Source organism: Scyliorhinus torazame, chromosome 13 (genome assembly GCF_047496885.1).
Source record: "Scyliorhinus torazame isolate Kashiwa2021f chromosome 13, sScyTor2.1, whole genome shotgun sequence".
Taxonomy (NCBI): domain Eukaryota; kingdom Metazoa; phylum Chordata; class Chondrichthyes; order Carcharhiniformes; family Scyliorhinidae; genus Scyliorhinus; species Scyliorhinus torazame.
In genome coordinates this window covers 219,978,327-219,996,171 of record NC_092719.1, presented here as the reverse complement: position 1 = coordinate 219,996,171, position 17,845 = coordinate 219,978,327, and the positions used below count along the sequence as shown (strand labels likewise).

The window sequence follows — 17,845 nt, the reverse complement described above, 5'->3', positions numbered from 1 at the left end:
GACACGGGGAGAACGTGCAGACTCCGCCCAGACAGTGACCCAAGCCGGGAATCGAACCTGGGACCCTGGCGCTGTGCAGCAACAGTGCTAACCACTGTGCCACCGTGCTGCCCTCAATCAGCCATTAGGACCAGTTGAGGCAGTTTGAAAGGAGCATTCTAAAAGGGAGAGAAAGAGATGGAGGGAGAGAGGATTAAAGAAAGACAGCGACCTGTGTTGCAATAGCACCTTGCATGACCTCAGGCTGCCCTGAAGTGATTCACAACCAATGAAATACTTTTTAAAGTTTGGTGACAGGAAGAGGGTTGAGTGTGTCGGTGTGTGCTGTTTGGACCTCTGGGCGATGTTGAAGGGCAAATGCTTACGCTGCTAGCAATAGAGCCCAGCGCCGAATCGGCCCAGGCTATGGGGGGAGCCACTTGTCCTCCTTAAAGAGACCCAGCAGTGGCTTGTGGTCTGCGATAATGGAGAAAAGGCCAAGTATCGACATATTGATGGAGTTTGTTTCCTGCCTGTATCAGAGCCAAGCTTTCTTTTTCAATTTGCGGCATTCCGCATTGTAGCCAAGTGAAATGGCCAACTCCCGATTTAAAATGGCGAAAGGCAATGGCTGATGGGAAAGTCAGCCAACAGGACAAAATGAGCAGCTGCAGGTTGAGTGTGTATTTACCTCTGGAAAGGCTAGACAAGATCGATACCAGCAACCATCAGCATAACAAAACACCAGCCATCTGCATATTAATGAGCAATCCCCGGGAACAATGAGCAACATTTAGACACAAAGCCAACCCAGACTCTTCGGCGCCAGCAGAAGCCGACACAAAGGGAGGTGAACGACCACCTCAGGGCCGCCCATCGATCAGGGAATCGCTCCAGCATTGGAGAAAATCGAACCAAGTGATTGGGACAAAGTCCAATCACTTGGAACCAGGTACAGGGTCCGCCCCGAAAGGCAGAAAGCCCCTGGGGACTATAAGAATTGAGCCCCAAGTTCAAATCGTTCTTCTTGACCGGGTCACTCAGCAACGCGAACCAACCCTTTCAGTGACCGGTTCAGCCGCCGCCGATATCCAGTAAGTCTTACTTCAACGCTCGCTACGAGATAGGCGCTCCTAGCTACCAATCTGTACCAACTTCGAATCCCGCAGGCTCAGAACCTGAACGAAAGGCCATTCGTTTCCCTGACCTGGTGGGCCAGTTCCAAGTATTGGCCTGTTAGTCGTAGAAGTAACTTAGACGTAGAATTTGTGCATGAGTAGCGATTACTGTGTATAATAAATGTGCTTTGATTTAAATCTTACTAAGCGGTGTATTGGATTATTGATCATTACTCGGACTTGAACCACGTGGCGGTATCATAAAGATACCTGGCGACTCGAGCAAAGATGATAAAACAGAGCAATTAAACTAAGGCAAAAGTTAGCAACAGCATCTGCCAGCGTGTGCAATGGGGTGCTCCCTGTTGGGCTCAATATTCCGGGCCTGCATCGAGGGCCCCAAACCGCTCAACAATATCCCGGAGAGGCTGGGGAACCCAGAATTAGAGTTAAAGTTTCTTTTCCCTCCTCAAGAACAGAAAGAATGGTAGGGTGAACACTAGTTTATTCGCAGTCACAACACATCTGCCTACGGCAGTAAATATAGCCACAGAGTGATTCCTGTTGGGACAACCAACCTGCCGGTCCCTGGCTGGGCCGGCCTTTTTACCTTGTAATTATGTGCCCCAGCTGGGCAGCCTCTGCTCACTAGTGGAGAAGTCCCACGGGGAGATCAATCAGGGTGTCCCCATGGCGGTTCCAACACCCTCCAAGTCACTCCTGACTTGGAAACATATCGCCGTCCCTTCGCTGTCACTGGGTCAGAATCGCAGAACTCCCTCCCTAACAGCACAGTGGGTGTACCTACACCTCATGGCCTGCAGCGGGTTCAAGAAGGCAGCTGACCCCCACCTTCTCAATAAATGCTGACCCAGCCAGCAACGCCCACATCCCTCGAGTTAATATATTAAAAGGTTTTGAAATTATAATGTTCTTCAGCAAAGGGAACCTCCTGTAAGGGTTGGCAACTGTGATTCAATGTATTCCTGGAGTTATGGTCACATGGTCAAAGGAAATTGCAAAAACAAAAATGTTTTTTTTCAAATATCTTGATGTTTTTTTTCCCAAGGTTGCACAAAGCAGTGTCCTGGAGATTAATATTTAATTCATGGCGCGTGCAGGCTAGTCTTGGAGAGTTGGGAACCCTTTATCCAGTCTGGGCCAATGTCTAACTGCAGTATGACCTTTCCCAGTGCTGTGCGCCCCTGCCGCAGAGTGTTGCTGTGCACCGAGCTCGTCTCTTTATCCAGCCCTGACTCATTGTTCAGCCAGGATGTCAAATCTCAATACACACATTCCCCAGATGCCACATCAGTCATTACTTCAATAATGGGACCAGGCAAGAAGAAACGATTGTGATTAACCACATCTAAGAGCTTCACAGAGCTGATAGCAATCTTGAACATTTCAGCCTAACAGCACAATTGTTTACTGTATTATTGATGACTGAGTGTGCGGCTTTGCGTTGAATTGGCGATTGTAATCATAGTGAGGCACCAGCTCGCAGATTCTTAACTCGGCTCCTCCAGAGGTAAGGGATGTTTTTCTCAATTCTATTGACCACATGGTTTCTGCAGAGGGTTCTGAGGTCCAATTCCATCAGTGCTGGGATACAGGTCCTTGGTTGATGGGCACAAGTCCCTGGATCATGGGGTCCAAATCCTTAGTTTCTGGGGACAGATCCATCAGCAGAGCTGGCTGGGGTACAGGTCCTTGTTTGCTGGGGGTCTCCGGAACAGAAGGAGGTTATTCAGCCCCTCAAACCTCGACCACCGTCCATTTAGATCATGGTTGACCCGTATCTTAACTCCATCTCCCCCCCCCCCACCTCGTTCTGACCCTGGATCGCCTCACTCAACACAAATCCCACTTTGGAAATATTCAGTCCCAGCTTTTGGAGGAAAATTCTTTCATATAATAAGCCCTTAACATCTAAACGGCAAAGGAACAGGACGAGGCCATTCAGCCCTCCGAGGCTGACCTGTCTGTCAATGAGATCATGGCAAATCTTTATCTTAACCCCATCCAGTTGCCTTGGCTCCAAAACTAATCATAGAATTTACAGTGCAGAAGGAGGCCATTCGGCCCATCTAGTCTGCACCGGCTCTTGGAAAGAGCACCCTACCCAAGGTCAACACCTCCACCCTATCCCCATAACCCAGTAACACCACCCAACACTAAGGGCAATTTTGGACACTAAGGGCAATTTATCATGGCCAATCCACCTAACCTTCACATCTTTGGACTGTGGGTGGAAACCGGAGCACCCTGAGGAAACCCACGCACACACGGGGAGGATGTGCAGACTCCGCACAGACAGTGACCCAAGCCGGAATCGAACCTGGAGCTGTGAAGCAACTGTGCTAACCACTACGCTACCGCGCTGCCCTAATCTATCAGTTCCAGATACAAAGTTATCAATTGCACACCACTCTGGAATAGATCACTTGGCACAACTTTCAGGGGTGGCACTTGGGCCTATATCGGCCTCAGAGCCATGCTGGGTGGGGTATTTTTGCCAGTTAAAGTTTCAACGGTGCAACAGGAGGTCAGATGGAATCTTCTTCAGTCCTTTGCTCAAAGGCAAGTCCCACTTGCTGGAGATTCTTGAAGAGATAACAGAGGGTCGATGAGGGTAGTGCTGTTGATGTGGTGCACATGGACTTTCAGAAGACATTCGATACAAAGCCACACACAACAGACCAGTGAGAAAAGTTAAAGCTGATGGAATAAAAGACAATGGTAACCTGGAGGGGTGGGATTCTCCGACCCCCCCGCCGGGTGGAGAATCGCCGGGGGTCGGCGTGAATCCCGTCCCCGCCGTCCTCCCAATTCTCACGCCCCCCAAAAACCGGCGTGGCGTGAGTCGCGCCGCCCGCCTCGGAGAATGGCGGGGTCCGGCGCGACTCAATGGGCTCGGGGGCCGCCTGAATTCTCCGGCCCGCGATGGGCTGAAGACCCTCCTGCCTGTAGCCGGTCCCGCCGGCGTAAATTAGAGTTGGTCCCTTCCCGGCGGGACCTGGCGGTGCGGGCAGCCTCTGGGGTTATTGGGGGGGTCCCGGGGGGGTCTGGCCCCGGGAGGTGCCCCCACGGTGGCCTGGCCCGCGGTCGGGGCCCACCGAACCGCGGGCGGGCCTGTGCCGTGGGGGCACTCTATTGTTCCGCACCGGAGGCCGTGGTCATCCGCCATTCCCGGTGCGGAAGTGACTCCATGTGAGCATCCGCGGGGATGACGTCAGCAGCTGCTGGCACTCCCGCGCATGCGCTGACTCGCGCCGGCCGGCGGTGGCCCTTCGCCGCCGGTTGCCGTGCCGCCAGACCCCTATCCTGCCGGCTGGCGGGGCGCCAATCTCTCCAGGGCCGGCCTAGCCCCTGGAGGTGCGGAGGATTCATTTTGGGAAGAAGAACATGGAGAGACAATATAACATAAGGGGTAAAATTCTCGAAGGGGTGCAGGAGGAACAGGACCTGGATGTCTTTGTGCAGAGATCATTGAAGGTGGCAGGGCAGGTGGAGAGAGCAGGTAATAAAGCACAGAGCATTCTGGGGTTTATTAACAGGCGCAAAGTACAAGAACAAGGACCTTATGCTGAACTTATACAAGACACAAGTTAGCCCTCAGCTGGAATATTGGGCACAGTTCTGGGCTCCACGCTATCGGAAGAATGTGAACACATCGGAGAGAGTGGGTAAGAGGTTCACAAGGATGGTTCCGGGGATGAGAAACTTCAGTGACGAGGATAGATTGGCGAGGTTGGGACTGTTCTCCTCGGAGAGAAGGAGGCTGAGAGGAGATTTGATAGAGATGTTCAAAAATCATCAGGGGGCTGGACAGAGTGGACGGGGAGAAACTGTTCCCGCTCGTCAAAGGATCACGGATGAGAGGGGCAGAGATTTAAAGTGATTTCCAAAAGAGGCGAATGTGATGTTGGAGAAAACTTTTCCCACAGCGAGTGGTTGGGGTGTGGAATGCACGGCCTGAGAGTGGGGTGGAGGCAGGTTCAATCGAGGCGTTCAGGCGGGGATTAGATGATTATTTGAATGGAAACACTGTGCCGGGGACAAGGCAGGGGAACGGCACTAAGGCACAGTGCTCGTTTGGGGAGTCGGGACAGACAGACAATTCTGTGAACTCGCAGCACCACGATCGCCAGTGGGGTAGGGAAGGCCAGCAGGTCCGGAACAGGGATCAAACCCCATGCTGTTGGCACTAATCAAATCCACATCGGCAGTCCAACTTGGTGTGGTGTTGGAAAGACTTGCAAGTTGCCTGTTTGGTCATGTTACAGACCTACCTTCCTTGGCATGCTGGAGTGGGACTCGCACTCAGATCTTCTGGCTCGGAGGCAAAGATGGCGCCACAAAACCTCCCCAATCGGAGGGGATGCACTATCGATTTAGAAGAATGATGCCTGGGACACCAAGGGTTAAATTACAAAGAGAGCTGACACCAGTCTGATTCTCTGGAATTTGGAGGTGAGGTGGTGATTTGACCCAAGCTCTCCGGGTATAAAGGGCCCGATCGGGTTGTGAAGCAGGAAGTATTTGCACTGGCTGAGGTGCCTCAGACTGGGGGCAGAGCCGAAAGATTCAAACCCAACCTTGCAGGGGTGAAAACCTCTGCCCACTGAGGGCGGTGGAAACTTGACATTCTCTTCCACAAATGGAAAACATCGCCGTGTCAATTGTTAGTTTAAAATCGGAGATTGAGCAATTTTTGGTGATGGTGTCCGGGAGAATGTTGGGTGTGTGGAGTTCGGGAGCAGCTCAGTCATGCTCTGATTGGATGGCTGAACTATCGCTACGGGCTCGTCGGCCTCGCCCTCTGCTTTTATTTCCACTAATGGTGGCAATGTAGAGGAGCGCAGAAACGAGCAGCAGCAGAGCCCATTTGACCCTTTGAGCGCTCTGCCATTCAATGCGATCAGGGTTGATCCTTAATCTCAACGGCACACTCCCGCCCTCTTCCCATTCCCGTTGGTGCCTCTAGAAATCTTGTGGGCAAAATCTTGGAAAGGTTTATAAGAGATACGATGTATAATCATCTGGAAAGGAATAATTTGATTAGAGATAGTCAACACGGTTTTGTGAAGGGTAGGTCGTGCCTCACAAGCCTTATTGAGTTCTTTGAGAAGGTGACCAAACAGGTGAATGAGGGTAAAGCAGTTGATGTGGTGTATATGATTTCAGTAAAGCGTTTGATAAGGTTCCCCACGGTAGGCTACTGCAGAAAATACGGAGGCATGGGATTCAGGGTGATTTAGCAGTTTGGATCAGAAATTGGCTAGCTGGAAGAAGGCAAAGGGTGGTGGTTGATGGGAAATGTTCAGACTGGAGTCCAGTTACTAGTGGTGTGCCACAAGGATCTGTTTTGGGGCCACTGCTGCTTGTCATTTTTATAAATGACCTGGAGGAGGGTGTAGAAGGATGGGTGAGTAAATTTGCAGATGACACTAAAGTCGGTAGAGTTGTGGACAGTGCGGAAGGATGTTACAAGTTACAGAGGGACATAGATAAGCTGCAGCGCTGGGCTGAGAGGTGGCAAATGGAGTTTAATGCAGAAAAGTGTGAGGTGATTCATTTTGGAAGGATTAACAGGAAGACAGAGTACTGGGCTAATGGTAAGATTCTTGGCAGTGTGGATGAGCAGAGAGATCTCGGTGTCCATTAACATAGATCCCTGAAAGTTGCCACCCAGGTTGAGAGCGTTGTTAAGAAGGCGTAGGGTGTGTTAGCTTTTATTGGTAGAGGGATTGAGTTTCGGAGCCATGAGGTCATGTTGCAGCTGTACAAAACTCTGGTGCGGCCGCATTTGGAGTATTGCGTGCAATTCTGGTCGCCGCATTATAGGAAGGATGTGGAAGCATTGGAAAGGGTGCAGAGGAGATTTACCAGAATGTTGCCTGGTATGGAGGGAAGATCTTATGAGGAAAGGCTGAGGGACTTGAGGCTGTTTTCGTTAGAGAGAAGAAGGTTAAGAGGTGACTTAATTGAGGCGTAAAGATGATCAGAGGATTGGATAGGGTGGACAGTGAGAGCCTTTTTCCTCGGATGGTGATGTCTAGCACGAGGGGACATACCTTTAAATTGAGGGGAGATAGATTTAAGACAGATGTCAGAGGTAGGTTCTTTACTCAGAGAGTGGTAAGGGCGTGGAATGCCCTGCCTGCATCAGTAGTGGACTCGCCAACACTAAGGGCATTCAAATGGTCATTGGATAGACATATGGACGATAAGGGAATAGTGTAGATGGGCTTTAGAGTGGTTTCACAGGTTGGCGCAACATCGAGGGCCGAAGGGCCTGTACTGCGCTGTAATGTTCTATGTTCTATGTTCTATTTGTTGATTTAATTTTTGAAAAATATTCAGTGACTCAGCCCCCACAGATTCTGTGGGAGAGAATTCCACAGATTCACCCGCCTCTTAGAACATAGAACATACAGTGCAGAAGGAGGCCATTCGGCCCATCGAGTCTGCACCGACCCACTTAAGCCCTCCCTTCCACCATATCCCCGTAACCCAATAACCCCTCCAAACCTTTTTGGACACTAGGGGCAATTTATCATGGCCAATCCACCTAACCTGCACATCTTTGGACTGTGGGAGGAAACCGGAGCACCCGGAGGAAACCCACGCACACACGGGGAGGATGTGCAGACTCCGCATGGACAGTGACCCAGCGGGGAATCGAACCTGGGACCCTGGTGCTGTGAAGCCGCAGTGCTAGCCACTTGTGCTGTCCTTAAGTGAAGAGTGAAGAAATTTCACAGAAATTCGCAACAGCACAGAAGGAGGCCATTCGGCCCATCGAGTCAGCATCGGCCCTTGGAAAGAGCTCCCAACTTAAGGCCACACCTCCACCCTATCCCCATAACCCAGTAACCCCACCAAATCTTTTTGGACACTAAGGGCAGTTTATCACGGCCAATCCACCCAACCTGTACGTCTTTGGACTGTGGGAGGAAACCGGAGCACCCGGAGGAAACTCACGCACACACGGGGAGAACGTGCAGACTCCGCACAGACAGTGGCCCAAGCTGGAATCAAACCTGGGACCCTGGAGCTGTGAAGTGGGTTGGGTGGGGGGGGGGGGGGGGTGGAGGATGCGGCACGGGGGCCATGAGGGATATAGGAGGGGGATAGTGTGGGTGGGCAGTGGAGGAGCGAGTGGGGACAGGGTGGAGTGGCAGTCATAGGGGCAGGAGGGGGGCAGGGTGGGTGGGTGGGGGGTGGCCTGGGGGGGCACAGTGAGGGTGGAATGAGGGGAGCAGGATGGGGTGGGCGGAACGGGGGCAGAAGGGGGACCGGTGGGGGAGGGAGGCAGGGTGGGGGAGCGGGGCCGGGTGTGGGGGAGGGGGGCAAGGTTGGTGAGGGCGGCAGGATGGGGAGGGGGCAGGGTGGGGGAGGGTGTCTGGGTGGGGAGGGGGGCCGGGTGGGCGAGGGTGGCAGGGTGGGGAGGGTGGCAGGGTGGGGGAGGGGGACGGGGTGGGGGAGGGGGCAGGGTGGGGGAGGGAGACCGGGTTGGGGGGGCGGGGAGGGGGGCCGGGTGGGGAGAGGGTCCGGGTGGGGGAGGGGGTCTGGGGGGGGAGGGTGTCCGGGTGGGGGAGGGGGGAAGCGTGGAGGAGGGGGGCAGGGTGGGGAGGGGGACCGGGTGAGGGAGGCGGCATGGTGGGGGAGGGGGGCAGGGTGGTGGAGGGGGGCAGGGTGGGGAAGGGGGGCAGGGTGGAGGAGGGTGTCCGGGTGGGGGGAGGGGGGCAGGGTGGGGGAGGGGAACGGGTGGGGAGGGGGGTAGGTTGGGGGAGGGGGGCAGGGTGTGGGAGGGGGATGGGGTGGGGGAGGGGGCAGGGTGGGGAGGGAGACCGGGTGGGCGGGGGGGGGGGGGGGGGGGAGAGGGTCCGGGGGGGGAGGATGTCTGGGGGGGAGGGTGTCCGGGTGGGGGAGGGGGACAGGTTGGGGGACGGGGGCAGGTTGGGGAGGGGGGCAGGGTGGTGGAGGGGGGCAGGGTGGGGGAGTGGGACAGGGTGGGGAGGGGGCAGGGTGGGGGACAGGGTGGGGGAGGGGGCAGGGTGGGTGAGGGGGGCAGGGTGGGGGATGGGGGCAGGGTGGGGAGGGGGAGGAGGGCAGGGTGGGGAGGGGGGCAGGGTGGGGAGGGGGCCACGGTGGGAGAGGGGGGCATGGTGGGGGACAGGGTGGGGAGGGGGACAGGGTGGGGGAGGGGGAAAGGGGGGCAGGGTGGGGAGGGGGACAGGAGGGGGAGGGGGGCAGGGTGGGGGAGGGGGCAGGGTGAGGGACAGGATGGGGGAGGGGGGCAGAGTGGGGGACAGGCTGGGGGAGGGGGGCAGGGTTGGGGAGGGGGGCAGGGTGGGGGAGGGTGGCAGGGTGGGGAGGGGGGCAGGGTGGGGGACAGGGTGGAGGAGGGGGGCAGGGTGGGGGACAGGGAGGGGGAGGGGGCAGGGTGGGGGATGGGGGCAGGGTGGGGAGGGGGCAGTGTGGGGGAGGGGGACAGGGTGGGGAGGGGGTAGGGTGGCTGACAGGGTGGGGGAGGGGGACAGTGTGGGGGACAGGGTGTGGAGGGGGGCAGTGTGGGGGACAGGGTGGGGGACGGGGGCAGGGTGGGGGAGGGGGGCAGGATGGGGGACAGGGTGTGGAGGGGACAGTGTGGGGGACAGGGTGGGGGATGGGGGCAGGGTGGGGGAGGGGGCAGGGTGGGGGAGGGGGGCAGGATGGGGACAGGGTGGGGAGGGGGGCAGTGTGGGGGACAGGGGGGCAGTGTGGGGGACAGGGTGGGGGAGGGGGCAGGGTGCGGGAGGGGGGCAGGGTGGGGGAGGGGGCAGGGTGAGGAGGGGGCAGGGTGGGGAAGGGGCAGGGTGGGGGACAGGGTGGGGGAGGGGGCTAGGTGGGGAGGGGGGCACGGTGGGGGAGGGGGGCAGGGTGGGGGAGGGGGGAAGGGAGGGGGGCAGGGTGGGGGAGGAGGACAGGAGGGGGAGGGGCAGGGTGGGGGAGGGGGGCAGGGTGGGAGACAGGGTGGGGGAGGGGGGCAGGGTGGGGGAGGGGGGCAGGGTGGGGAGGGGAGCAGGGTGGGGGAGGGGGGCAGGGTGGGAGACAGGGCGGGGGAGGGGGGCAGGGTGGGGGAGGGGAGCAGGGTGGGGGAGGGGGGCAGGGTGGGGAGGGGGGCAGGGTGGGGGAGGGGGGGCAGGGTGGGGGAGGGGGGCAGGGTGGGGAGGGGGGCAGGGTGGGGAGGGGGAGGGGGGGCAGGGTGGGGGAGGGGGGCAGGGTGGGGGAGGGGGAGGGGGGCAGGGTGGGGGAGGGGGGCAGGGTGGGGGAGGGGGAGGGGGGCAGGGTGGGGGAGGGGGGCAGGGTGGGGGAGGGGGAGGGGGGCAGGGTGGGGGAGGGGGGCAGGGTGGGTTGATGTCACAAAGCAATTTTCACACAAAGGGCGGGAGAAATGTGGAACTCCCTCCCTCAGAAAAACTGTTGAGGCTGAGGGCGGGGCAACTGAGAATGATAGATGTTGTTGTTGGGTAAGGGGGTGATGAAGGGGTAATATGGAGCAAAAGATGATAAATGGGGTTGAAATACTGATCCGGTTCACTGGGGGATCAGACCCAAGGAGCTGAATATCCTCTTCCCAGTCCTGTGGAACAATTGAGGGGCTGAATGGCCGCCTCCTGTTGCCGTGCAATGGTTTTGACGGGCTGATGGGCCTCCTTCAGTTCCTATATCTACATGGTGCACACTGGAGAAAGGCCTGACTGAGCGAAGGTCGAACAATCATAGGTAAACTTTATTTATAAATCACCAAACTGACAACAATATACTGGTCAGCGAAGCCCTCACTAGTCTGAGCCTTGGATCAGTGCCTGTCTGTGAGGAACGGTTACGGCCTTATCATCATGTAAGGTGATGGCCCCTTTAAGACCAGGCTTGGAACCCTGGGGACTCCGCCTCTGGCTCCGCCCATCGGGGAGCCATACATAAAGGGCTGCCTCATGGTCTGTATAGCAGTCAACTCTCGTCCATAGCTGTAGTATAGTTATTAGCCTAATAGAGCCTTCTTTACAGTTTAATCTCTAAACATCATTATTGAGGGTACCTCAATTTATTAGGCTAAACTAGATTCAGGATGGACGCAGGCCTAAAACCAGAGAAGCTCAATCTGGAAGCACGAACGCCGGAGGCAAAGGAAATTTTTAAATACTGGCTGTGGTGCTTCGAGGCCTACCTGGACTCCGCAGAGACTCCCATCCTGGGGCCACGCAAGCTGCGTCTACTCCACGCCCGGGTGAGTCACAGAATCTCCGCCACGCTCGAAAAGGCGACGACTTATGAGGAAGCGATTGAGTTGCTCCGCAAGCGGTTTGTCAAACCCGTCAATGAGGTGCACGCCCGGCATCTGCTCTCTACCTGCCGGCAGCGCTCGGGGGAATCGCTCGGCGAGTTTGTTGAGAAACTCACCGTGCTGGCCAGGGACTGTGACCATCAGGATGTGACAGGGGAAGTCCATATGAACCTGCACATCAGAGATTCTTTCGTGTCCGGCATCCGCTCGACCTACATCCGGCAGGACTGCTCGAAAACGGGGCAAAAGACCTCCAGGAGACGCGAACGCTCGCCTCCTCGCTGGAGGTGGCCCGACATAACTTGGGTACGTACCCCGCGGACTCTGCCAGCCCCCCCGGACTTCCTCAGACTCGCCCGTATTACAGGCCTGCGCCACGCGGCGACCCGCTCACCATGGGGGCACACCTTGCTACTTCTGCGGGCAGGGCCAGCACCCACGCCCACGCTGCCCAGCCCGCTCCGCGATCTGCAGCGACTGCGGGAAGAAAGGGAACTTTGCGAGGGTCTGCCTGGGCCAGAACCCAGGGGCCAGAAAAACAGAGAACAGCCGGCCCGAAAATCGGGCTCCCAGGCCCGCAGGCCTCGCAATGCTGCTGCGCACCGCCCGACACGCCCTCTTCTGATGCGTCATCAGCCTCGTGCGAATCATGGGAGCGGCCATCTTCTCGACCCGACACGTGCGACCAACGGCAGCGCCATTTTACGACTCCGACTACCCGCGACTGGGTGCGATCACCCTCGATCAAACTCGGCCAAAACACCTGCAGAACTCCATGATGCAGGTCCAGGTCAACGGGCACGACACTGCATGCCTCTTCGACTCCGGGAGCACGGAGAGCTTTATCCACCCTGAAACGGTAAGGCGCTGCTCCCTACGCACCCAGCCCACATCCCAAACCATAGCCCTCGCATCTGGGTCCCACTCGGTACAAATCACGGGGTACTGTATTGCGGATCTCTCGATCCAGGGTGCCAAATACACCCGTTTCAAATTTTATATCCTCCCTCACCTCTGTGCCCCCCTGCTGCTCGGACTGGATTTCCAGTGCAGCACGAAGCCTGACACTGAAGTTCGGCGGACCCTTGCCCCCCCTCACGGTGTGCTGCCTTGCGACACTGAAAGTCGCACCCCCCTCTCTCTTCGCGAACCTCACTCCTGACTGTAAGCCCGTCGCCACCTGGAGCTGGCGCTACAGTGCCCAAGATATGGCTTTTATCAAGTCAGAGGTCCAGCGTTTACTGGGAGAGGGGGTCATCGAGGCTAGCAACAGCCCTTGGAGAGCGCAAGTGGTGGTAGTCCGGTCCGGGGAGAAGAAACGGATGGTCGTGGATTATAGCCAGACCATAAACCGATTCACGCAGCTTGATGCGTACCCCCTTCCTCGCATTGCGGAAATGGTAAATCGGATCGCCCAATACCGAGTCTTTTCCACGGTCGACCTCAAATCTGCCTACCACCAGCTCCTCATCCGACCAAAAGATCGCCCCTATACTGCCTTCGAAGCAGCCGGCCGGCTCTTCCACTTCCTCAGGGTCCCCTTTGGTGTCACAAATGGGGTCTCCGTCTTTCAAAGGGCGATGGACCAAATGGTCGACCAGTACAGTTTGCGGGCTACATACCCGTACTTGGACAATGTCACCATCTGCGGCCATGATCAGCAGGACCATGACGCTAACCTCAAAAAGTCCCTCCAGACCGCCCGAGCCCTTAACCTGACCTATAACGAGGGCAAATGCGTTTTCCACACCACCCGGCTGGCCATCCTCGGCTATGTCGTGGAAGACGGGGTCCTAGGTCCCGACCACGACCGCATGCGCCCCCTTAAGGAACTCCCTCTCCCCCGCAGCCTCAAGGCCCTCAAACGGTGCTTGGGGCTTTTCTCCTATTACGCCCAGTGGGTCCCCAAGTATGCGGACAAAGCCCGGCCACTCCTAAAGACCACCACTTTTCCCCTCTCGGCTGAGGCCCAATTGGCCTTCAACCGCATCAAGGCCGACATCATCAAGGCCGCCATGCACGCAGTGGACGAAACCATCCCTTTCCAGGTAGAGAGCGATGCATCAGACATCGCCCTGGCTGCTACCCTCAATCAAGGAGGCAGACCAGTAGCGTTCTTCTCCCGAACCCTCACCGCCTCCGAGATTCGACACTCTGCAGTCGAAAAGGAGGCACAAGCCATTGTGGAGGCTGTGCGGTGCTGGAGACACTACCTCGCCGGTAGGAGGTTTACCCTCGTCACCGACCAACGGTCGGTCGCCTATATGTTCGATAACACGCAACGGGGCAAAATAAAGAACGATAAAATTTTGAGGTGGAGGATCGAACTCTCCACCTACTCGTACGATATCAAGTATCGTCCAGGGGAGCTCAACGAGCCCCCAGATGCCCTGTCCCGCGGCACATGCGCCAACGCGCAGGAGGACCGCCTGCAAGCCATCCACAATGACCTCTGCCACCCGGGGGTTACCCGGCTCGTCCATTTCATCAAGTCCCGCAACCTACCTTACTCAACCAAGGAGGTCAAGGCCATGGTCAGGGCCTGCCAGGTCTGTGCGGAGTGCAAACCGCACTTCTATTGGCCAGACAAGGTTCGGCTCGTGAAGGCCTTGGGCCCCTTTGAGCGACTGAGCGTGGTCTTCAAGGGGCCCCTCCCGTCCACCAACCGTTATGCCTATTTCCTCACCGTCATCGATGAGTTCTCCCGCTTCCCATTCGCCATTCCCTGCACCGACATGACCTCAGCCATGGTGATTAAGGCACTGCACAGCATCTTCACCCTGTTCGGTTTCCCTGCTTATATCCACAGCGACCGGGGTACATCGTTCATGAGCGATGAACTGCGTCAGTATCTGCTCAGCAAAGGCATCGCCTCGAGCAGAACGACCAGCTATAACCCACGGGGAAACGGGCAGGTGGAGAGGGAGAACGCGACCGTGTGGAAGGCTGTCCTTCTGGCCCTGCGGTCGAGAAATCTCCCAACCACCCGCTGGCAGGAGGTCCTACCCGATGCCCTACACTCCATTAGGTCACTCCTCTGCACGGCCACAAATGAGACCCCTCATGAGCGATTGTTTCTCTTCCCCAGGAAGTCTACCTCCGGGGTCTCGCTTCCACCTTGGCTGACGACTCCGGGACCTGTTCTTCTCCGGAGGCACGCGAGGAGCCATAAAACGGACCCCCCTAGTTGAAAAGGTCCGACTGCTCCACGCCAACCCCAGTTACGCCTACGTGGAGTACTCCGACGGCAGGCAAGATACGGTTTCCCTCCGGGATCTGGCGCCCGCTGGATCCTCCACCACAGACGCCCCTTCTCGCGCCGCTCCCCTGCAGGACCCGTCGCCCCCTACAACACACCCCCTTCCGGCCCTACCACCCGTTGGTGAGCTCATGCCGTGCGCCCCCCCTTGCGCCCCCCCTTTACACACCCCGCCGGCTCCGGCTCCGCTACCCCCGGCCCTGCCTAGTTCCTCTGCCCCGACCCGGACCGAAGCTCCGACCGCTGAGCTCCCGGATGTGCCCTCAACCGGGACGTCCGTGCCCGCCGCACCACCGCCCGAACTGAGGAGATCGAGGAGGACGATCCGGCCGCCGAGACGGATGGACCTATGATGGCACTTCACCCCCGCCGGACTCCTTTTTAAACAGGGGGTGAATGTGATGAACGGTTACGGCCTTATCATCATGTAAGGTGATGTCCCCTTTAAGACCAGGCTTGGAACCCTGGGGACTCCGCCTCTGGCTCCGCCCATCTGTGAGCCATACATAAAGGCCTGCCTCATGGTCTGTATAGCAGTCAGCTCTCGTCCAAATCTGTCAGCATAGTTATTAGCCTAATAAAGCCTTCTTTACAGTTTAATCTCGAAGCATCATTATTGAGGGTACCTCACTGGCACTCCAGGATCAGTGGCTGGCACTCTCAGGATCAGTGGCTGGCACTCTCAGGATCAGTGGCTGGCACTCTCAGGATCAATGGCTGGCACTCTCAGGATCAGTGGCTGGCACTCCCAGGATCAGTGGCTGGCACTCCCAGGATCAGTGGCTGCACTCTCAGGATCAGTGGCTGGCACTCCAGGATCAGTGGCTGGCACTCCCAGGATCAGTGGCTGCACTCCCAGGATCAGTGGCTGGCACTCCCAGGATCAGTGGCTGGCACTCCCAGGATCAGTGGCTGGCACTCCAGGATCAGTGGCTGGCACTCTCACACTCTGTCAACATGTTTCCTTTGCACTTAGTAAAGGTATTGCCTGTTAGTGATTGTCTGAAGCGCCTCAGGATGGTTTCACTAAGTTAATTTTTCAATTCATTCTTACTGCATCAGTGAGTGAGCTAGTATTTATCGCCCATTCCTAACTGCCCTTGAGAAGGTGGGGGGGGAGCTGCCTTCTTGAGCCGCTGCAGTCCCTGCGGTGTAGGTACACACACTGTGCTGTTAGGGAGGGAGTTCCAGGATGTTGTCCCAGTGACAGTGAAGGAACGGTGATATATTTCCCAGTCAGGGCGGTGAGTGACTTGGAGGGGAACCTCCAGCTGGTGGGGTTCCCAGGTATCTGCTTCTAGGTGTAGTGGCCGTGGGTTTGGAAGGTGCTGTCTAAGGAACCTTGGTGAGTCAGTGCAGTGCATCTTGTAGATGGTACACACGGCTGCCACTGTGTGTCGGTGGTGGAGGGAGTGAATATTGAATATGGTGGATGGAGTGTTGCTAGACCTGTATGGAATCTATCCGTGTAGCATGTAGAAGGAGGTCTCTATGTCCATGTTTGGCCTTATGCCATGAGATTGCATGGGCTCTAGAGAATATTGAGGGCTCCAGAGCTACTCTCTGCCTCCCGTATCCCACTGTGTCACCATGTCTACTGGATCTGTCCTGCCGGTGAGACAGGACATACCCAGGAATGTTGATAGTGGTGTCGGAACATCGTCTGTAAGGTATGATTCCGTGAATATCACCAAGTCAGGTTGTTTCTTCACTAGTCTGTGGGACAGCTCTCCAATTTTGGCACAAGCCCCCAGATGTTAGTGAGGCGGACTTTGCAGGGTCGGCAGAGCTGGGTTTGTCGTTGTCATTTCTAGTGCCGAGCATGAGGCCCCTTGTGGTACGTCTGTTTTTGTCGACTTTGTAGCGGTTTTAACTGAGGGGCTTGCTGGGACATTTCAGAGGGCATTTAAGAGTCAACCGTAATGGCACTGTGTACAATGTTTTCAAATCCCTCCATGACCTTCCCCTTCACTACCTTCGTCAGCTCCTCCAGCCATACAACCCCCCCAAGATATCTATCTGCGCTTCTCTTAATTCATACCCTGGTTTTAACCACTCCCCTGTTTATGGTCCTGTCTTCTGTTGCCTGGGTGCTACGTGCTAGAAGCCCCTGTTTCAACCTCTCCATCTCTCCTTCAAATGTTGCTGAAGACCCAGCTCTGAGCAAACCTCTGACCACCTCCACTGATAATCTCTTCACAGGCTCCGTGTCACGTTTTATTTGGTGATGTCGCTGCGGAGAGCAGCTTTGAGGAAATTTTACTTTGTTAACATCATAAGTAAATCCAAATTGTTGTTGTTAGGTGGAGACGTTTTCCAGCTCTCTCTGGAACCTTCCAGAACTGGCCTAGGCGAGGATGAACATTGAAGAGTGGAGGAGGGGCAGCGAATCCCCGTCAGGCGCAGGCGGCCCAGGCTCCCAGAGTTGGGCCTCGAGGGAGGAGCCAGAGGGCAAGAACGAGCTTGACAATGAACCCGAATACAAGAAGCAGCTCTACAGGCAAGTCGTAGAATCATAGAATTTACAGGAGGCCATTTGGCCCATCGGGCCTGCACCGGCCCTCGGAAAGAGTAATAAGCCTAAAGACCACACCTCCATCGTAACCCTAGTAACCCCCACTTAACCTTTTTTGAACACTAAGGGCAATTTAGCATGGCCCAGTCCACCTAACCTGCTCATCTTTGGGCTGTGGGAGGAAACCGGAGCACCCGGAGGAAACCCACGCACACACGGGGAGGACGTGCAGACTCCGCACAGACAGTGACCCAAGCCGGAATCGAACCTGGGACGCTGGAGCTGTGAAGTGACAGTGCTAACCACTGTGCTACCGTGCCGCCCCTGTGCGGGAGCCAGTGGCATAAGAAACATTACCTCATTCATTATTTCGATGTCTTTGGTCGTGTTTTGGTTGTGGGCGTCCTGTCTCCCTCACAGAGGAATATGGAGATCCCACAGCCACCATTTTGAAGAAGAGCGGGGTGGGGGGTGGGGAGGGGGGGGGGGGGGGGGGGGGGGGAGTTCTCCCCGGGGCTCTGGCCAATATTTATCCCTCGGTGCTGCCATGATCTCATTGCTGTTAGTGGGATCTTGCTGTGCCCAAATTGCCTGCCGTGCTTCCAACATTACAACAGCGGCTGCAATTCGACATG

At 56.7% G+C, this 17,845-nt stretch overlaps 1 protein-coding gene across 2 annotated transcripts in view; it reads left to right on the top strand.

Moving 5' to 3' along the window:
* The window catches only part of LOC140388630 (phosphatidylinositol 4,5-bisphosphate 3-kinase catalytic subunit gamma isoform), a 190,898-nt gene extending 173,707 nt beyond the window's left edge, over window positions 1–17,191 (top strand). The window contains exon 11 of one of the 2 annotated variants that reach the window (XR_011934233.1): window positions 16,999–17,134. Coding sequence is in view for 1 of the 2 variants with exons in the window: in XM_072473079.1 (XP_072329180.1) it covers window positions 16,999–17,063 (65 nt within the window). In the remaining variant the exon portion in view is untranslated. Of the gene's footprint in view, window positions 1–16,998 lie in introns of both variants that reach the window. The other variant, XM_072473079.1, reaches the window with a different exon arrangement.
* Window positions 17,192–17,845: the final 654 nt, after the last annotated feature.